The 22,622-nt window shown below is 51.4% G+C and overlaps 1 protein-coding gene across 6 annotated transcripts in view; it reads left to right on the forward strand.

Moving 5' to 3' along the window:
- The window catches only part of CSPP1 (centrosome and spindle pole associated protein 1), a 1,363,238-nt gene that overhangs the window by 285,544 nt on the left and 1,055,072 nt on the right, over positions 1 to 22,622 (forward strand). For all 6 annotated transcript variants that reach the window (XM_086965839.1, XM_086965840.1, XM_086965843.1 and 3 more), the window contains one exon: positions 21,596 to 22,020. In XM_086965839.1, coding sequence (XP_086821965.1) covers positions 21,596 to 22,020 — 425 coding nt within the window. The remainder of the gene's footprint in view (positions 1 to 21,595; positions 22,021 to 22,622) is intronic.

Genomic DNA, 22,622 nt, shown 5'->3' on the forward strand with positions numbered 1-22,622 from the left:
TAGGGGGCAATCCTTGCGTTCACCCCTACACACTATCATAACAAATCCCTGGCTCTAGTGGAGATTTTTGCTCCCCCTTATCCCCCCCCCCCAGTGGACAGAAAGGCCAACAAACCGGGCCAATCTGTTCCTGTGGGGTAGAAAACAGCAGACCTAAATTATCCCCCTTGTGCGTGCTGATGTCATGGGATTGCTGAGGGGGGGGGGGGGTCGGGGTGGCAGCAGAAACTCTTACGTGTCCATCCCTGTTTGTGAGGGGTAGTTGGGCTGCCCATTGGGCGAGCGCCAGCGCTTCCCCGATGGTGGGAGCCATAACGGAACGGTTTTGTCATGAGCACACGTCCACCGTGGCTCATGAGGGAACCGTTCTGTCATGAGCACGGAACGGGTTAAATGTATAGTTGGTACAGGCTCTCTTGTTACGATTTTCCCCTAATATTGTGCAGGGAATAGTTAATGATTGACTGCTCTGCTGCTACTGTTAACTCGATTAAGATGCTAGGTATTTACAGTAGGAGGCTGGTTGTGTCACCTGTTAAAATAAGAAATGTTTGGGGTCCCTTATTAGACGACATGACACTATGTTCTTTTTATGATGTCCAGCGAACTGATAAATCTCTGTATCCATGACTTGCAAAGTGAAAATGCCAATAAAAAATGTTTAAATAAAAGTATTTTGATTTGTGGTGTTTTGAGTTGGGAATAAACATCTGTAATCAGTGAATGAGGAGCACGTCTGAGAAAACAAAGAAACAGGCACAAACGAACAAGTATCAGTTCAGATAAGACTTCAGTATAACATCCTCTTCCTCCTGCCGAAATTCCCGGGAGATGAGCTTATCCCACAAGAGCTCAGGGTCTCGCATGAGCGTGGCAGATTTACTAGGTGGTGCAGGTTTATAAAGTTACAACCAACCTTTCACTGGAACTTTCCACTGTAGAACACAGAACCACACAAAGCAACATGAAATCCCTCTGCAGACCCATTAAGCTGTCCAAAAGCCAGGAATACTGGTGCAGGGTAAAACAAAGAGGAAAGTCATAGAAAAGAAAGCAAGTGGCTGCTGGAGAAATTTCAGAATTGTGTTGCAGAGATTAGATCAATGGCGATAAATATCCTTTGATATGTTTTCACTAGGATAAAAAAAACTAAGGTTAAAGGGATGTTATAGTTAGGTGAAAATGTGAGTTAAGACAAAATGTTTTAAACTAACAAAACCACTGAATTTCACCAGTTAAAGTTCTCTTGAGTAACTATAACTCATGCCCTAAAGTAACAATAACTCTTGTACCCTCGCCATGCAGTGTCCGTGTCAATGATGTAATTTCAGATGTCATCAGGAATGTTGTCAATGCAGTTGTTTAACATATCAGGAGTGATGTAATTTGTGAGGGTACAAGCAGTACATGGCAAGGGCAGAAGTTATAGTTATTGTTGTTTACACATAGTCCTCTGTCCGTCCTAACATCAAATTATAGGTTGCCTTTTAAGCCAAAATTTGTCTTACCACATGTCTAGGCTGCATAGTTTTTCTACAATAAAATATTAGCAACCTAAGACCACGCTTGAAATTCCCTGTGGTGTCTGTTAGTCAGCAAATACGTTATTTTCTGTCTTTTCAGCAGGTCATTAAGGAAATCTTTTTCTTCGAAACTTGTGATAACATCTATTCCTATATAGGTTCACCCATACAAATGTTACTTGTTATGCAATTCACGCCTATGGTAACTTATAGGCGAGATATAGGCAATATATATTTTATGCCAGACCATCTGTTTACACCACTATAGAAGACAATGAATGACCCTAAGAAGTAGACATTGGTCTTCTGACAATTTAGGCAGCAAGCCTTATTTCCCTTCCTTGGGGTTTTTTCGCTAATGTTTTTTGTAGGTAAAAGTAGACAAACAAATAGACTGAACTCTGAGTAATATCTGTACTTTGTTATGAATTGACTATTTCTGATCATTCTCTTTAGTACCGTGAAAGGATGTGCTGTCTGCTTACTATCCTATTCATTTTGAGTTCCCAAAGGCTCTGTCCTGGGTCTTCTGTGTCTCTTAAAAAAATTATCTTAGCTTCTAATATTGTTTCTTTAGGTTGTGAATATTGTTATCTTGACGATTCACATTTTTCTCACTATCCACCTTTCCTACTCCTCTTCAAGAACACATTTCTGCTTGTCTCTGGTTACCACCTTATTTTCTCAAATTTGCCCCTACAAATAATTTTCTCTCCTGCTTCATCTCCTTGTCCCGTTCGTCCATTTCGCCCGTTTGGCTTCCCTGTATATATTGTGTTTTCTTTAACATTTATTTCATGTTCTCAGATTTCCTTAGTAGTCCAAATTTGTTATTTCTATTTTTACAATGTACTTCAAAATGTGTTTTCTTTTTGTCTACAAAGCTACTTCCTCAGTCTGTAGTTGGTCTTCTTAATATTTTTCTTTGCTTCTACAGACTCTTCAACATTGTGTCCACCTTCTTTACGGTCTTCCTTACCATATGCAGATTTTTCAATAACTCCCTGAACTTTATTGGCTCATTCTGTCTGCTCAACAAGTTTAATTGTCTTTAAATGTCTTCACTCCTTGGCCTCTCCTTAATTGTGTTACTTGGTCTGCCGAGATATCTTACCTGAAGGCAGCAGCTTGGCACAGGGGGGCTGGTCTCGTTTCCTTCCTACCCGCCCCGTTCTGACGCCGGTGACTAGCACCGTTCGAGCAGAGGGCGTGGCAGGTCCGAGCCAGCCACTTCCGGTGCACGGGGGAGGACGGGCAGCGCTCTAGTGTTGAGAGGCGCTGGGGGTGTTAAAAGGTGGATGTGTGCTCGGCAGCGCAGCGGACGAGCGCAGCGGGCGCGCCGGTGGCGCGCCGAAGGCTTGCCAAAGGCGCGGGCCAGGGCCCATACCCCATGTCCGATGGGAGTCCGCACGGTCTGGAGTAGGGATCAACTCCTCAGTCTCCGCATTCCGTACCCAAACTCATGCCTACATCGCATGAGAGTGGAGGAGAATGTGAGTTGCAAACACTGCCAGTATGTTTGCAGCACAGGAGGAGAGGACAAGCAGGAGCACCCCAGACTAAACTGTGGGTTGCTCATCGTTAGATCCCTGCGTAAACACAGGCTAGACATCTGTGACCTGCTTACGGAAAAACAACTGGATCTCCTGTTTCTAACAGAAACATGGCTAGACGCAGATTCGGATCCTGATGTCATTGAGTCCTTACCAGAGGGGTATCTGATGGCCAGGCTAGACAGGCCCATCGGCAGGGGCGGGGGCATTGCTATTGCATTCAAGCAACCGCTTACCTGCGATATGGAGCATATGACCATTATGGACAGTGAGGCAGGGGCCTTTACCATCAGGGTAAATGGCGGCACCACTGTGAAGGGTTTTTTGATTTATAGGCCTCCGGGTCCCTACTCCAGGTTTGTAGACAGCCTGGTAGAGGGCATTACTGAAGCAGCTCTTCGAAGAGATAAGTTCCTTGTTTTTTTTTTTTTTAACATCATTTTTATTGCATCACCAATATAAATGTACAGACAAGATATTCAGCAACAATAACATGACATGTACAGATTCAGTTTGAGACATTCGATCTCCTTCCGGTGGGATCACCTCGCTCTTGACGTGGGTGACTTCATCTTTGTCCTGTTCTCGTACTTCTTACATCGTCCGACCGCTTCATCATGCACCTAACCCTGGAATGCTTTTGTGATTTACGCCCCTCCCCCTCCCCAAATTTCGGTACCCCAACATCCCTCCAAACCAGCTTCCTCCCCACCCTCCCCCGTGGTCGCGCTGTGCTTGAGTAACCATGTAATAGTGCCCGGTGTATAGCAGGAGGTAGTAATCAATCGCTAAGGTGTGTTCTCCTGTGTAGTGTTAGGGTCTGCTCCAGCTAGTTCGCTCTCGCCATCCTGCCCCTCGTCGTCCACATCCCTGAGCGCCTGCACCATCACCTCCCATGCAGTCGCCCTTTCCAGTGCTTTCTCATCATTCGACCTCCAGGCCATCTGGTATCGCAGGGTACTTTCACACGCGGCCCATCTCAGACACTCCCCATACCATCTTTTATACGTGGGCCCCACTCTGGACTTCCAATTTCGTGTGATCTCCCGCTTGGCCAAGATAAGCCCTAAATCTATAAATTTACTTGACATCTTAGTTCTAGGTGTGTGCGGGAACCAGTGAAGGATGCCAACTGCCTTAGTATACTGGATATCCCTGTCCGTCGCGCCGTTAAGGGCCCGCCCAACTGCCAGCCAATACTCGCCCAAAGAGGGGCAATCCCACAGCATATGACACAGATCCGCCCCCGCTGTAGTACATCTGGGGCAAGCAGCGTCGGTCGCCCCAAAATACTGTTGGATTTTCCCGGGCGTGAGGTACGCCCTGTGAATAACATAAAAGTGGATCAGTTGGAACCTGGCATTCCTCGAGGTCCTCCGTGCCCGCCTCAGCAGTTGGCCCCAGGTCGTGTCTGGTATCTCCACCTGGAGGTCCAGTTCCCACTTGGCCTTCAGGGCTGCCAAAGGTTGCAAGGCCTCCCGCTGCATCCTCGAGTACAGGCACGTGACGGCCTTAAAGGTTCCCGCCGCCATCATGGCGTACTGGCAAGCCATCGAAGTGCCCGGTTCCTGCAGCCCTTCCCCCCAGTGGGCTCGCATGGCGCCCGTGACTGCCGCGTGCAGCAGGTAGTCACCCCTCGGTAGGTCAAATCTCTCCTGCAGGTCCCGAAACGGCAGCAACACCCCATCTTCGTAGAGGTCACCCAGCATGTGTATTCCCGCCTCCTCCCACCCTAGCAAGCGCGACCAGTCACCTCCATGTGGGAGGGCAGTGACCATTCCCAGCGGTATTTCGGGGGCATACATAAGGCGGACACCCGCTCGCTTACGGGCTCGGTCCCAGCAGAGCCGGAAAGTCTGCTCCTCGACCGTCAGGTCTCCCACTCGGAGTCTCTGGTGCAGCGTAATATAGGCCAGAACGTGCCGCGGAGTGCCTTCAGCTCTCGCGTCCTCGGGGCCTCTATATACTCTCGCCACCTCCTGAGTAAAAGTCTGCAGCTGCGCGGCTAGGTAATATCCTTCGAAGTCCGGCACTGCCATACCCCCCTCATCTTTGGGGCGCAACAGCGTGTCGAGCGCTATGCGCCTCCTACCCGTGCCCCATAGGAACGCTATGATCAGTGACCTCAGGCGCCTGAAAACAGAGCTCGGGACCCATACCGGCAGTGTCCTAAAATAATACAAAAGCCTGGGCAGGGCTATCATTTTAAGCAGGGAAATTCTACCAGCCAGGGAGAGCGGTAGAGTCGCCCAGAAGTCCATAGATCCACGCAGGGCGTTAATACAGCGAGTTATGTTGCCATCCAGCAGGTCGGACGGGGCGTGGTAAACATAGACCCCTAGATAATGTAGGCAGCGCGGCTCCCACCGGAGTTCCTGAGCAGTGAGTGGGCACGGTTCCCCCGGCCTCAGGGGAAACAGACAGGATTTAGGCCAGTTGACCCTCAGGCCCGATAACCTACCGAACTGCTCCAGTAGCCTCCGCGCCCCCTGTAAGTCGGCGCCCGCATCGGCCAAAAACATCAGCAAATCATCTGCGTACAGGGAGATGAAGTGTGGCCTCCCCCTAAAGGACAAACCTGCGTAGTGGCGGCCCAGTCTGGCTACCGCAGCGAAGGGTTCCATTGCCAATGCAAACAATAGCGGGGATAGGGAACAACCCTGTCTGGTGCCACGCCTAATCGGGTATTGTCTCGAGATCAGTGCGCCCACTCGGACCCTCGCCACCGCCTCAGTGTAAAGGACCTTGGTCCATCGTATGTATCCGTCTCCCAACCCGAAGCGACGCATCACCTCATACAGGTACCCCCATTCGAGGCTGTCAAATGCCTTCTCAATGTCAATGGACAGGACAAATGGGGAGACGGTGTCAGGCCAGTCCTCACCCATCAGTCTCGTGAGCCTACGGATGTTATGAGTGGTATTGCGTGTTGGTATGAAACCGCACTGGTCACCATGAACCAGGCCCGTCATGTGCACTAGCAATCTGTTGGCCAGAATTTTACTGAGGATCTTGTAGTCCGTCGTCAACATAGATAACGGACGATACGAGGACAGCGCCGCACCCTCTCTGCCCGGCTTCAAGAGTGGGATCATAAGGGCCTCGCACATTGAGCCCGGGAGTCGGCCCTTCTCCTGCGCCTCATTGTACACCTCGCGCAGCCGCGGAGCAAGATGCTCTAGGTATTTGCCATAAAATTCAATCGGTAGACCGTCAAGGCCCGGGGTCTTGTTTCTGGCCATCTGTTTCACAGCACAGCCTATTTCTCCGAGGGAGATGGGCCGCCCCAACTCTTCTGCCTCCGAGTCCTCCACTCGCGGCAACTGTAGCCCGTCTAAGAACTCCTCAAGCTCCTCCGTCCCTCCCGTATCACCACTCAGATAGAGCCCCTCATAGTAAGCACGGAACTTGTTCAGGATCCCGGGTTGGGAGTGGCAAGGCTCCTCCCCTGGCTCCTGGATCCTCATGATCGGCCCTCCCCCCCGGATAGGATTAGCAAGCCAAGCCAACATCGCCCCCGCCTTATCACCTTCCGCATGCGCCCTCGTCACGTACGCCTTATGGTCGAAGCTACGCAGCCGCTCTAGCTCTACCGCCAGCCCCTCCCGTGCCCCGCTAAGCCCCTCCTGCAGTTCAGGGTGGTTCGGGCGCCTCTTCTCGAGATCCCTCAGCCGTGTCTCAGCCTTATCTAAGTCATCCAACAGAGTCTTCCGCGCCCCTGCCGTGTGTCCAATACAGTGTCCCCGCACCACCACCTTGAAAGCATCCCATTCAACCGCCCTCGTGGAAGCCGAGCCACTGTTCACCTCAAAATACCTCTCAATACGGTCACTCAGGGCCTCCCTGAACAACAAGTCGTCCAGGGTGTCAGGTTGCAGGCGCCATGTTGGCACGCAGTTAACATTCACCATCCATTCCAGAGACATCAACAAGGGGTTGTGGTCCGATATCGTCCTGGCCAAGTATTCCGCCCCTCCCACCGCGGGGAGCACACATTCCGAACAAAGAAACGCATCCAGCCTCACATGCAAATCATGCAGGTGCGAGTGAAAGGAGTAGTCCCTAGTGGTGGGGTGCAATGCCCGCCATGCATCCGTGAGGGCCCAGCTCTCCTGCCATTCTAACCTACGCTTGGCGATCCTATGTACCGGGGATGCGCGCAGCGGGGGATGGGACCTATCTAGGAGCACATCCTCAACTGAGTTGAAGTCCCCCCCCAAGAGGACCGGCCCTGCCAAATAACCCGCCAATTTGCCCGAGACAAGAAAGCGGGCAGGTCTACATTAGGAGCGTACACATTGCAGAGAGAAATCATCCTGCCTCTCAGCCTTACTTCCACAGCCACAAACCTGCCCTCAGGGTCTATCGATGACTTCGAGACTTGGAAGGGGACCCCCGCTCGTATCCAAATCAATGCCCCCCTTGCGAATGCTGAAAATGTCGTGTAGAATAACTGCCCCCTCCAGCGCCTTTGCAGAGCCGCCCCTTCCTGCTTATTCAGATGCGTCTCCTGCAGAAACGCTATATGAACCCCCCTACGCTTAAGGTACGCCTGAACCTTATGTCTGCGCGTCATGGACTGCATACCCCGCACATTCCAGGTCACACATTTCAACGCTCCAGTGCTAGCCATTCCCCCCTACACAACCGGACCATACAGCAAAGAACAATGTTCGCAGAAGTCCCGCGACCACGGGTCCCCCCACCCACCCTCTCCAAACAGGAAGCCGAACCCCTCCAACAACAACAACCCCCTGAGCAACCCCAACAGCTCGCCACTCCCACCCCCCCAGGACAGGCCCCCCCGCAACTGGAAGTACCCCCATCCAAACCAACACTCCCGACCACCCCTCAAGAAAAGGTGGCAATAGTCGCAGTCCCCACTGCGATGACCTTAGGGGCCAGTAAGGCGCGGCTCAATGCTATAGGACCTCAAACAAATCAGCCCCGCGCGCTCCATCCCACAATCCCCACATTACAACTCCCCAAAACCTCAATCAATATCGTTCCACTGCTGCGGGCCCATTGCCCCGGTGTCCAACCATCGAGTCCATTCCGCCGGATCAGCTCAACACGCCTCCAGTATCTCCCCCGAGGTCTGCGGCGTCACAATAGGGCCCCGGGCTCCACCAAATTCCGATTGTCCTGTCTCTGAGCCCGTGCCCGGGCCCTACGAATCTGTACCCTTCCCAGACTGAGTCCTGGCGGTTCTAGATAAGTCCACCACCGCCTGTAGGGCCGCCTGCCTCTCCGCCTCCGTCTGCGACATCGAAGGTTTCCCGGTTCTCTTGCGGTTCCTCCTGATCCGTTGGGACTGCCTGACCGGCTTCGCCTCCTTAGCCTCTTCCTCCCTGGCCTTAGCACCGTCCGTTCCCGCTTTATAAGTGTCCCACCAGTCCCATGCGTCCGCGGAAGTCGTGAAAAATAAAGACTTCTCGTCCACCACCACTCTTAGCTTGGCAGGAAACAACAGGGAGTACTTGATGCCTTCCTGGCGGAGCTCCCGCTTGAGGGACAGGAAGTTTGCCCGGAGTCTCTGCGTCTCAAACGTGTAGTCCGGGAACATGGTGACTCTGTTGTTTTCCACTTGAAAGGGCCCTGCCTCTCTCGCCCTCTGTAAAAGCCAGTCTCTGTCCCGGTAATGGAGCAACTTGAACACCACCGGGCGAGGAGGAAGGCCCAAGGCTGGCGGACGCGCCGGAACTCTATGTGCCCGCTCCAGGGAGAAGAAGGGGGACAGACCTTCTGGTGCCACCTCCGTCCGCAGCCAGTTGTCCAAGTAGCCCACCATGTCGTCGCCTTCAATTTTCTCCGGCAGGCCCACTAGGCGTACGTTGTTGCGCCTGTTTCTGTTTTCTGCATCCTCGGCCCTTCTTTCCAGCACCTTCAGTCGGTCCATCACGTCGGCCATTTGGGCCTTCATCGTTGCCTGGCCCGGGGCTAAGTCCTTAACCGTGGCCTCCACGGATTTCACCCTGTCTTTGAGTTTGTCGTGGTCGGCCTTCAGGAGGCCCAAGCCCGTCGCCACCTGAGCTATATCCTGCTGCAGGGCGTCCTTTGTGGTGGCGATGGCTTCCAGGATACGATCCTGCATCCGCTGCAATGCCGCTTGGTCTCTCTCCGCTCCTTCCGCCGCCTCAGTGTCGGTCGCGCCATCTCCCTTCCCCTTCGGCTTCCCCATCTGGGCCGGGACGGGCGGTGGTCCTCAAGTGTGCTCTTGGTCGCCCTCCGAGCGTCGCCGGGCACCGTCCTCCGGCCGGGTTCTCAGGCCCAGATACGTCACCAAGAAGCAGGAGACACCGAGCGGTCGCAGCCCGGCCAGCGCCAGATGCCCCAGAGGTCCGGGGCTCTCGTCTCCGGGTCACTGTCGCACCGTCATCGCCCCAATCAGGAGACGGTCCTCAACCACCGCCCAAGGGCGCGCCCAAAGTCCATTCAGCACCTGGGGAGAGGCGCGATGCGGCCACCAACACCTCTAGTGTGTCCGGGAGCAGACTTCAGTGGGTCTCCGGGCAGATGTCTCCGTCGCAAGGGATCTCATGCCCTCGCCGCCATTTTGGGGTCCGCGACTTCTCGGCTGGGTTCAGCTTCCCAAATCGAAATACTGCTGTGGGAAGGCTCGGTGTCGTCCTCCGTGGGTCCCGGACCCTCCGCAGTACCGTCCAGTACCGGATAGTATCAGTTATCTCGGGTTTCGAGCGAATTTTCAGGATATTTTCCGGGATCGGGCACGGAGCTCCGAGCTCACGCTGCCTACCTCCTCGGCATCCAAGCCACGCCCCCCAGAGATAAGTTCCTTGTGCTAGGAGATCTGAATATGCACCTGGACGATCCCTTGGATAGGGGGGCAGCAGGGCTTTGTCAAGAACTGCTGGCACTCCAGCTGGAACAGAGAGTGAAGACCTCCACTCACCAGCAGGGCCATCTACTAGACCCGATATTTGCTAACTGGGGGAATGTAGAGACCAAACCCAATATCCCGGTGCCCTGGACAGACCATCTTCTTGTGCCCTTTGTGGTGCGGATACCTGGTGCTAGGATGTGGGAACAGGCACCATTGAATTATCCCAGCCGGAAGTGGGTAAAATTCTCTCAGGCGAGTTTTGACGAGGCACTCACTAAAGGAGGGAGGCTGGGTGGGATGGATGTGGAAACAGCCAGTAGGAACCTCGATAAGCGTATCTTAGAGGCACTGGACTGCACAGCCCCACTCTGTTTGGTCAAGCCGGGCCGCCGCACACATAGAACGGCTCCGTGATATAGCGATGAGTTGCGGTTGGCAAAGTCGGAATGTAGGTGCACGGAGAGGCAGTGGAGGGTGGCTTTTTCGAGCCAAACCAGACAGGAGCACTTAGTGAAGAGGTGTTTTTTTTTTTTTTAAACCTTTATTTGGAGACAAGCAGGGTCAAGGGAAGTGCATACACAATACATACAGACATATATGGCCATTACAATGGTACGTCAGAACCAAAAATATGAGATACAAGCCAGTACAGGGCAGCAGACCAGTCAATACAAGGAGCAACATTGGAATGCACAGTGCAAATTAGAGAGCAATGATCCAGTATGTTCAGGCAAGCTAATGAGACAATATAATACGGACCCAGTCGAGTAGCGCGCAATAGATAAAAACAAAAAAATCACAGATGTAAGGGACACATAAAATAAAGGTACCCGACAGGGATACGGCCTCAGTTCCCAGCCATATACTTGTCGTAAAGGGAGCTACAGCCCCCAATAGCTCGCATGGAAAGGAGACAGCGCAGCCACCCCCTCAGCACCGGGAGAACAGCAAGTGTAAGTACAATCCCAGCCCAGCAAGATGCCATCAACCAATCCCTTCACGGTCCCTTGATTCAGAATCAGAGTCCTGCACAGCTCTGGTTAGGAGGTACACCTGGAGCGGGCTCCAAAAGTCCTTCGGTCTGCATCGGACAGGCATCAGGTCAGAATAGATGTTGTATTGATCCTGACAGTATATGAGGTCAGTCACCCAATCCTGAAAGCGTGGCACCCTGCCACGACCCCAGCAACAAGCAACCCTACGCTTAGCCAGCAGCAGGGCCACGTCAACAAATCTACGGTGAGAGGCAGGCACGTCCTTAGAGTAGCCCAGTAACATCACTAAGGGATCAAATGCTACCCCATCCTCCGCCATAATCTGCAGGGCCTCATGAACCTGAGTCCAATATTCTAATACACCCGCACAGCTCCAAGCCAAGTGCAGGAAGTCAGCGCCTTCCGCACGACATCTAGCACACCTGTCATCCTCCGCTAAACGAAACCGTAGTTTCCTCGCCGGGGTATAATAGTACCTCTGAACAAACTTGTAGTGGATAATTTTAAGGCGGCAACTAGAAGAAACATTGGACGTGAGCCCACAACAGTACTTCCACTGCTCATCGGTAATAGGAGCACCCAACTCGGCAACCCACTGCTCGCGCACCCGATTGGCCGGCACCGAACGCTGTCTGCGAATAGCCCCGTATAATTTCGACACCAGGTGTCGTCCATCTGAAACCAACAGCACGTGGAGGGGGGGGTAACCCCAGGCTCCGAAGGGAAATCTGAAAGCAGAGCACGCATGCCCTGCCGCAAACGGATAAAGTAGAACAGCTCCAGCGGGGAGCAAGCAGCCGCTCCGAAGAAATGAGCCTGCGTACGGAAGGCACCTTCATGAAACAAGTCGCCCCACGTGAGGATGCCCAGACGCTTACACATTCGTTGAAACCCCGTTTCCAACAACAGCGACAGATCAGGATGATAAGACAGAGGCAGAGCCGGCGAATAAAGAAAGGAGACGTCCAGCAATTGAGCCACCCGCTTCCAAGCATCCACCGTGCACGTCACAGTCGTGCGAGGCGTTTCCACGTCGGACACCTTGCCCAAAACCATCCCCTCCAGTGGGAGCGGGTGGGCAACCCAATGTTCAGCAGCAATCTGGGGCATGAACGGCGTGGGGCGCATCCAGTGATAAGCGTAATGCGCCTGAGCGCTGAGATAATAAAGTTCGAAGTCAGGAACGTCGAATCCGCCATCAGTATAGGGCAACGTAAGGGTAGCCCAAGCTACCCGTGGCTGCTTGCCCCCCCAGAACAGCCGTAAGAGCTCGGAACGGAGCCTGCGAAAGAAATAAGCACCAGGATGATACGGAAGGTTCTGAAAGAGGTAAAGAAAGCGGGGTAAAACTACCATTTTGATAAGGGACGCCCTACCGGCCATGGAAAGAGGCAAGGACATCCACCTGGTGACATCATCTGCAAGTTTGGTTATAGCCACCCCATAATTGAGCCGAACCGATTCTTCTCTGTCCAAGGACACGACAATGCCAAGATAACGCAACTCAGAATCGCACCATTCCAGAGGGTAGTCAAGGGGAAACCTAGCTACAGCAGCAGTGAGGGGGAAAAATTGAGACTTCCGCCAGTTAATATGGACACCGGAGACCCCCCCAAAAGCGACCAGCTCTCGTAAGAGCGAATTAAGGTTGTTCTCAGGGTCCTTGACATAGAGTGTAACATCATCGGCGTATAAAGAAATACCGACCTGCCGCTGAAGACAATTAAAGGCGCTCTGCTGGTGAAACTGACGAATCCTGCAGGCCAGTGGCTCAATGGCTATAGCAAACAAGAGGGGCGAGAGGGGGCATCCCTGTCGGGTCCCTCTCGTAAGAGGGAACGAGGGGGATAGCACCCCATTCACCACCACCCTCGCCATCGGATCAGTGTATAAGAGCTTAACCCACGAGATGAAGATCCTGGGGAAACCCATTCGGCAAAGAACATCAATAAGATAGCCCCATTCAACAGAGTCAAACGCCTTAGTGGCATCGAGAAAGATGGCGGCGACCGGGACAGTAGGAGCAATGGTTGACACAAGCGAAAACAAGGTGCGAAGATTGTGGGAGGTAGCACGGCCAGGCACAAATCCCGACTGGTCAGGCAGCACAATAACGGGCATGAGTTCGGCTAGTCTTACTGCCAAAACCTTTGCGAGAATTTTGACATTGCAGTTGAGCAATGAGAGGGGCCTATAAGAGCCCACATCCAGCGGATCCTTACCCGGCTTAAGCAGCGACGTAATGGCGACCTCGCGCATGGAGCCCGGCAGACGCCCCACCTCCAGGGACTCCTCAAAAACCTCACGGAGCACAGGGGCCATCGTGTCCACATAACACTTATAAAATTCAGCAGGAAGGCCATCCAGACCGGCGGCCTTCCCATTAGTCAGAGACATGATGGCATTCCTGACCTCCTCCACCTCCAGGGGCCTGCCTAAGAACTCCCGATGACCATCCGACAACCAACAAGGTGCTAGCTCATCAAGAAATCCGCCGTATCGAGTCTCACCCGTCTGCTGCGTCGTGTAAAGGTGTGTATAATGGTCAATAAAAGTACGCTGGATCTCCGCAGTGTCTCGACAGCGAGTGCCATCCGGTGACACCAATTCCAGCACGTCAGACCCATGCCTTGGATGTCTAGTAAGGGCAGCGAGGACCTTACCGGGCCGCTCCCCTTCACAGTATCGCCTCGCCGTCCAGTATTTCCCCCTATGCTTAGCCTCTCTAGCAGCCTCCTCCTCATATTCGAAGAGCTTAGTACGGAACTGCGCCAGAAGATCGGGATCAGAGTCAACCTGCATCCTGCGTTCTAAGTCTCGCAAGTCAGCTTCCAAGCCCTCGAGGGTCCGAACAATCAGCCGAAGTACTCCACAACTTTTAGAAATAGTGACACCCCGGATAGTAACCTTGAACGCCTCCCAGATGACCTCGACGCTGTCCACAGAGCCTTTGTTCCTAGGGAAGAACGCCTCCACCTCCACACCAAGCTCCTCCCTGAACACCGGGTCAAGCAAAGCAGTAGGAAACAGACGCCAAGGTGGGCGCGGCCTATGCAACCCGGGAACGGATAGAACAACCTTCACCGGACAGTGATCAGAGTACGTCCGAGCCAGATGTGTAGCCTCCCGTAGGCCAGCTACCAGCCCCCTAGAGAGGAACACATAATCCAGTCTTGCCCATGAACGAGCATGTGTGGTGTAATGAGTACCCTCCTTGGTGGCAGGGTGGGTGTACCTCCAGCTATCGACCAACCCGGCCTCTTCCACAATCCCCCGCAACACTTCTCTGGCCTGTACATTATACTGAGGGCTCCCCTCCGATCTGTCCGACTGGGCATGAAATGCAAGATTGAAATCACCCCCCCACACAATGTAAGTGGCATCCACATCAAGAACATGACCCCACAAAGTGACAAAAAAAAGTGGCGTATCGACATTAGGAGCATAGCAATTAACAAACAATACAGTGTTCTGTCCAAGCCGCCCCCACAGTAGCACATAGCGCCCCTCAGGGTCACCAACAAATCCCAGTTCCTGAAATGCGAGCGATCTTTTAACAAGGATAACAACCCCCCGAGCATAAGAAGAATAGGAAGCAAACCTCCTGGCCACAGCCCACCTCCCGCCAAAGTTGGGGGAAGGAGCGGGACGCAGATGCGTCTCCTGGAGGAGAGCAACATGAATAGCATGCCTGTCCAGGTACTGGATCACACTACGACATTTCCTGGCATCATTAAGTCCCCGTACATTCCAGGACAGAATCGATATCTGATCTATAACAGCAGTCGACATTACCCAGTTTCAGGGCCCCACGGGACCCAATAAGCAAATACAGGGCATCCAACTACCAGCAACATCCAGAGACAGGTCCACACCCTAGGGCGCAGACACCCCCCCACAGACACTCCGCACATTCCCCAGCCATCTCCGAACCAATCAACCAAAACCACAACGACCCCCCCCCCAACCAAACCATCCATGCAACAAGCACTCAGAACATACTGCACGCCACCAATCCATCTCACGCGACCCACAACTCGCACACGTGGTTCTCTTGCACAGCGCACCCCATCACGTGGCAGCCTAAGATGGCGGCCAGAGCACTCGGGCCCAAGATGGACGGCAGTACGGACCACATGATCAGTGCCGCCAGATAGAGAAATGAACCAGCCTAGATAGCGGGCACAGCACCACACCCGTGCACCCAGACAGCAGCAGCACCTATCATACCGACCCAGAGATTCTGGGCAACCAAACATGGACAGCTTCACTCCCGCCCCATCCACCCACCTGAGACCACCCCAACATTCAGGCCATACGCGTCCCCACCCCCCCCCCCATTCCCCAACACACATCCAGTCAAACAACAAAGGACTAGAGCCCAAACCAAAGGTACACATGGGGCACACCCTCCGGGGAACCTTCCAGAGGTGCACGATACCACTCCCTCACGCCACGCCAGTGTCCGCGCCAACAAGCGTCAGACGGCCCCAGGCGCCGCGCGGGGGGGTGGGTGCCCGGAGCGCGACATCAGATAGCACCATCCCGCGGTGCCACACCGACCCCAGGAAACAACACGCACTCACGCAACTCGTGAAAAGACATGACCCCCGCACCAACAAAAGTAAAAGCGGGCAATAGGAAGGCCGCAGATGCGGAGAAGGAAGGCAATAGAACTCAATATGAAAGATACACGCCCAGGACACTCCAATAACAGGAAAAAGAGAGACAAAGTCCAAAGTCACCACAATCAGGCGACCTCCTCCTCAGCCGCCGAATGTTCGTCTTCAGGGTCTCGATCACCTCCCCGATCCGCAGCTGCTCGCTCGCGCTGGAGGCGCTTCGCAAAATCCTCAGCATGCTGAGGGTTGGTGAAGAAATGTTATTTAGCCTGGTGCGTCACTCTGAGTTTAGCAGGGTACAGCAAGGCGTAGTCCACTTGTAGTTCCCGAAGCTTCTTTTTCACCCCCAGGAACTTACGACGCTGATCCTGCACCATCGGCGTAAAGTCGGGGTACATGGTGAAAGACACCCCTTCGAAAGAGAGGGCCCTGTTAGTGCGGGCGGCCTGGAGGGCGGCGTCCCGGTCACGATAGTTCAAAAGGCGCGCAATGATGGGGCGCGGTGCAGCCCCAGAGGCCGGCCGAGGCCCCAATGTCCGATGCGCTCTCTCAACGATGAACTGGGATGAGAACACTTCCGCCCCAACGGCGCCCACAAGTAGCCTCTCCACATAAGTCTCCATTTTGCCCACATTCGTGGATTCCGGCACACCTACAATGCGCACGTTGTTGCGCCTGCTCCTCGCCTCCAACTCCTCATTCTTAGCGGCAATGACACGCAAGATATTGTCCATTCTCGCCAGTTGGGTGGTATGGGTGGCCGCCGTGTCATCATGGTCCGAAATGCGCTGCTCCGCCGCCGTCAAGCGCTCCTCGTGCACGTCCAACTTCTGGACGACCGCATCCATGCGCGACGATATCTTGTCCACTTTGTCCACTATCGTGGCAAACCCCTGCCTCATCTCCTGCATCATTTGGGCAAAGTCCGGTGGCGGTGGCTGCGGGACACTATCAGCGACATTCGGGGGGGGGGGGACCGCGAAGTTCCGGCGTCCTGGACCAAACGCGTCGCCCGCCTAGCCCCTCCAGAGTCAAAGGACAATTTGGATTGTTTAGTGTCCGGCTTCCCCATAATGGTGCGCTAGTGATGTGATGGGGGACAAAAAAACAAACAGGATCGAAAGCGGACCAAGGGTACGGCCAAAAACAAAAGGCTCGAATCGTGGGGGCACGAGCAGGCCAGCGCGCCCCGCCACTCCCAACGACGAGAGAATGGCCGTCCCCGCTCCCAGTCCAAAGGAGCGAGCCCCTAGATACCAAGAAGAAAATCCGTTGCGCCTCCGTGGGCAAAGGTATCCGGGCAGGCAGATGCAGGAGCCAAGAGATAAGTCCGACAGCAAGGAAGAGCCAAATGGTTTGCCCGGCCAGCGAGCAGGCCCCGATGAGGAGGGGCGGAGCAAGGCCTACACCCCACGTGCAGAGCCCCGGACTGGCATGAGCAACGACGCCGGGCCAGGGGGCATCAGACTTCCAGAGCGCAAGTCGGGGAAACTTGGGGTCCTCGTAACTTCGGCCAGCAACCTCCAAATGGCCCAGGAGTTGGACCTTGGGTAGTCAGTCGGTACCCCAGTGGATCCGTGGGGTCAGATCAGGGCGCAGCGATGGTCAACAGGATCCCTAGGCGGATAATAGCTCCGGGCAGCGGGAGCCTCACGACAGTGCGGCCATTCCGCAGTGCGCCCTCTAGCGCCCCCCTTGAAGAGGTGGTCTTACCATGGGCTAATTAGGAAATCAAAAGCAGCCTATTATGCTGAAAGGATTAGGGAGGCTGAGAATTCCGCGAAGGAACTGTTTAAAATCTATAAATCAATCTCGGTAGCTAAATCCTCTGTGGCACAGGGGGACGGCTCGCTGGATTCATGCAACCGTATCGCGGATTATTTCGCGGAAAAAGTCGCAAAAATCTATCTGTCCTTCCCTGGCCAAACCACAACTGGGGCTGAGTTTGTTGAAGCTACCGGGGAAGCTAGGAGACAGTATGGCCTAGCTAACCTCACTACCCCCCTTCGGAGGCGCTCATACAGATCTGCAGATCGGTAAAATCTGGCTCCCCGAGGGATCCGGCACCACCCAAACGGCTCGCAGATAGCCTGGTGATCCTGGAGCCCTGTATTAGGCATCTGTTGGATGTATCCTTTAGGACTCACACTGTACCCGCAGGATGGAAACAGGCGGTAGTACTCCCCCTACAAAAGAAACCGAACATCAGTTTCGAGGAATTGGAGAACCTCCGCCCCATATCACTCCTACCCTATATGGCCAAAGTAGCGGAGAAGGTCGTGAACATCCAGCTGATGGAATTTGTGGAGGTGGCGGCCCTCCTTCACGCCACTCAGTTTGGATTCCGGCCTCGACACTCCACCGAGTCGGCCCTACTTATGGCAGTAGAGACCATCAGACAGGGGTTGGATGAGGGCCAAACCATGGCCCTGATTCTGCTGGACCTAAGCGCAGCCTTCGACACTGTAGCACATTCCACCTTGCTACAGTGTCTGAATGAAGCCAGGATCTCTGGCGCTGCGCTGAAATGGATCCAGTCCTTCCTGGTAGACAGGGGTTTTCAACTTAGGCAGGGGGACTGCTATTCTAGAGTACAACCTGTACGTTTCCCCAATGGCTACCATTGTGGAGGGCCATGGGCTGCGCATAGTGTCCTATGCTGACGACACCCAGCTGGTCATCTCCCTATCGCGCGCGCCGAGCCTTGCTGCGGACAGTTTCAGAGCTTGCATGCAGCAGCTTGCAGCCTGGATGTCTTCCAATTGTCTGAGGCTGAACGGCAGCAAGACAGAGGTGCTCGTGGTGGGGGGGGGGGGGGGCATCTGTGTGGAACTCGGCATGGTGGCCACCCTGTCTGGGGCTGGCACTGATACCCTGTCAGGAAGCCAAAAATCTTGGTATTTGGCTTGATACTGACCTGACATTCAGGCCTCCGATTAACAGGGTGGTGGGGGTGTGCTTTGGCGTCCTGAAGGGCCTACGGAAGGTTCTTGAGCTCCTACCCTCGGAGGCCCGAAGGACGCTGGTGCATGCCCTGGCAACCGCACGATTGGATTATGGTAATCTCCTCTACCTGGGGGCCACAGAAAGGAGCCTTGACAGTCTCCAGGTGTTACAGAACGCCGCGGCCCGCCTGGTCCTGAGGTTGCCTAGAAGATCGGCCTCGAAGGCAGCGCTCCGAGCTCTTCATTGGCTTCCGGTGAGGAGCCGAATTGAGTTCAAGGCTCTGTGTACGTGCCACCGCATCATGGGCGGTAAGGCACCGCTGCCTCTACAGGACCTTGTTACTCGCTATGAGCCGCCCCGAGCACTGAGATCTGCTGGCTCTGGGCTACTGAAGATTCCCAGAGTTAGAAAGGCTCGTATGGGAGGCAGATCTTTCAGGTTTCTGGCCGCAAAAAGCTGGAATAAACTCCCACTGGAACTGCGCCTCGAACCCTCAGAGTCTAGATTTAGGGGCAGACTTAAAACCTATCTTTTTGTTCGGTAGACTGGTGCTTAAGTTGCGAGGGTTCTGCCGCAATCACCAACTACAGCGCGGAGACACGCCGTTGAGCGTAATCAGGCGCTTTATAAACCTGCCTATTATTATATTATTATTATTACTTATACTCCGGCAGGCCTCCTTAGTTTTTCTCTTAGGTTTCTTTTATCTGTCCTTGGCCTCCTTGTGACTCTTCTCGATTTCGCTCAGTGAGTTTTCTGGTTCACAAACTGTGGCATGAGCTCCCTTCTTCTGTTAGAGGTGGTCCCATCTTATCTATTGTGAAGAAACAGCAGAAAGAACATCTGTAGCCATAACTTGAGCTTGATTATATGCAGTAACCTGAACTTGTTCAATTATTTTTTGTACTATAAAAGCGCAATAATAAAAATACATAAAAAAATAAAACAACACACTATACAGTGGCAGATTGAGTGATGTAATGGAATAAAAGACTATCTTTCCCCAGTATTCTGGCCCAGCATAACCTCCACCAATCTTCCCCAGAATATAGGAGGCTGAGAAAAGGCGTTGAAAGGCTCGAGGCACCAGTTCCCAAAAGCCTCTAGCTGTCACCTGAGGCGCAACGTACCAGGGAGTATGTGATTGCATAACCCTTCCTGTTAATCCAGACCTTGTAGGACGGGTGTATTGTCCACCAATTTCCCGGGGCATAATAGGTGGCTCTCGGTAGCCTCTTCCGATACCAGTTGCCCATCTCTGCAAGATTAATCCGTCCTTACACTTTCCTATAGCTGTCCTTCCCACCGCTTCCCTTTCAAACATAGTGGACTCCATGGCAGAAAGGTCAGTTCTTGTCGGATTTATGAAAACCTACTGGAATCATTATTAAAAATTATTATTATTATACTTTATTTTGCACGTTTCTTCTGTGAGTCTCAGCTCAGAGAACTTTACCAGAAATACGGATAAATGCTCCTCAGAAGCCACAAAACATGGAAATATTGGTAACAGTGTTCTGAATAATTTTTGTTTCATGCTTTCCTTTCAGTTCTTGCTATCTATGGTGTTTTTCACTCTATAGGGCTTCCATTGTGGTTTCAATTCTGTCATGCTTAAATGATAATATAACAGTTTCTTTCTTGTAACTTCAAATTGTTTGTTTTGTGCATTATCCCAAAAATCAGTAACGATTGATTGAGTACCCTGATCTAAATTACTTCCTTGTCCTAACTGCTTTCAGAACAGTTTCAGACTATTTTTTTTTTTTAGTATTGGTCATTATTTCTATTTTTTTTATTATTAATTCTTAATTTAAGTAGCCAATTCTCTAATTATGCTAATGGTAAGTTTGGTAGTAAGTGGTTATATTATACTAACAATAATTAGCAGAAAGAAATCCACCTTTGACATGTGGAATGAGCTGAATTTAACCAGACATGAACGAGTATTGACAGGTTTTATTTGTAGCATCAGTCCTGACGAATATCTTTTTCTCAAGTGCACTGTAATTGTGTGCATTTGTTCAACTTTTTTATTGGAAGAGATACTCCCGTCTCTCTTTATTTTCTTTCTCGTCTACCACCACAAATAACCTTTTGCTTTTTTCTGAGAGAACCTATTATAAGCGACCCCCACCCTCTAGTTTTCTGTCGATTTTTAACCACTTAATGTGTACCTTTTCCATCCTCTTATCTGCCTATATTGGTTTTCTCTTACTACCACGTTTTCTTTGATTCAACTCTTCTCACCTACCCCTAAATTAGGCATCCACTCCACCAATGATCTCATTGCCGCCGTAACTTTTGTTTGCATAATGCTTCACTTCTACTCCTGTGATTAGGATCCTCTCGCCTTAGACATGGAATGAATACAGTTTCATTTTCTAATGTTTTAGGAAATGGAAGAACTTCTCATGGCTTTTTGCCTACCAGACTTTGGGTTTGATACCCTTGTGTTAAAGACCACTTCTCCAGAAATAACATTTTGTCAGAGTGTTACTTTTGTAGTTAAATGTCTTAAAAATGGTATGCCTCAATATTATTCTTAACAATCATACACCTGGTAAATATCATACCTTAAAAACTGCTTTGTTGCACTGACTAAATACACACTTCGATAAGTGTGTTCTTGTTTTTACCACCATGACTTAAGTAATTCTTTGTTATGACTGTATTTATTTGCTACATCTTTCTTACATTTCGATAAGATCTTGCATAGTGATTATGTCAGTGAGTCCTTCTACTTAATGTGTACATGCTGCAGAGGCTTAATCTGTAGCCACAGATAATCCTAATCAGTTCGGTGACTGTTACCCTTCATGTAGCCACTCTTCTTTCCCTCTCCACCTCCCAGTCCTCACCTTGTTGTCTTCGCCAGTGACCTGTGTGATCATAAAGCCTCTGTGCAGTTTAATGTTTTCTTGTTTTTGTTCTCATAACTTGCATGATTGAAATAAAAATTCTGAAATACCTTTGAAAATACTAATTAATCATTCTGTCATGTACATTCAATGGAAAGGAAATGTCTAAACGGGAGTGTTTATTATGTACATTAATGATGAAACAGTGCATTAACTGGTATCCTTTTACCATATTTTATTCTACTTATCAGAATGAGAGGACAGCTAAATTTCACGTTAAGCCTGAGTCATATACACAAGTTGAGACATCGCAGAGGGGACAGCTTCCAAAGAAAGATGCATCCACCTCAATGGAAGCCTATGAGGAGCTGCTAAATAGAAGGCGACAAGAAGGCAGAAATCGCAGACTGGGTGATGAAGTTGAAGAAATGGAGAGAAGGCGACATAGAAAAAGTGATGAAGAGCCTGAGGTGTCGAGCATAACCCATCAAAAACTTGACAGTGACATCGATATTTCAGCCAGACCTCCTAGGTTTCCAGAAGATCATGACTTTAATCGACCACATATGAAACTTCACCTGGATCACGATCCCCGTGAAAATGTGTACCGGAGGCCTAGACATGAAAGAGATTCGAGAGAACGAATACCGTCAAGGCTTAATCACCTACCTGAGAGGTAATTTTACTCTTCGTTTTTCTGTCTGATCTTCTACAATAATATGGCAATAGTACATATTTTAATTAAATCCAAAACAGGTTAGAAATGTTGAATAGTTAGAAATCAAGACTTGATTAAAAATAAGAAACGACATCAGTAAGTCTTAAAACCGCAAAGCAGTCTCATCAGTGGTGTCCGTGTTGAGGTCAGTGATAGTCTGATAAACCATCTTACAATTGTCTCATGCTGATAAATTTTTTGCTAAAAATAGAATTTTAACCTCAAAGGCCATCTACAAGTGATTAGATCCATCAATTTGAATAGTCTGCTGCATAGCCTGTAGGGAAAGAGCAAGCCTATTGTTGATATATGGTATACATGCAGATGTATTAAGTGAAATACGCTATGTATTACCCTTGTTGAGTCTAGGGATGGACCATAACACACCAGAAGCAAAGGCTCAAGTGGTGATTTGCTTCCCCTACCTTAACAACGGTAATGTATAACATATTATACTTGGCGCATATATGGTTTAAGCCACTGTATTTATTGATGTGCACTTGTTTTAACAAAGGTATTTAACCGAAACCAGGATGTAATAAGTTACTTTTGTGCAGTAT

Source organism: Lissotriton vulgaris, chromosome 4_1 (genome assembly GCF_964263255.1).
Source record: "Lissotriton vulgaris chromosome 4_1, aLisVul1.2, whole genome shotgun sequence".
Classification (NCBI taxonomy): domain Eukaryota; kingdom Metazoa; phylum Chordata; class Amphibia; order Caudata; family Salamandridae; genus Lissotriton; species Lissotriton vulgaris.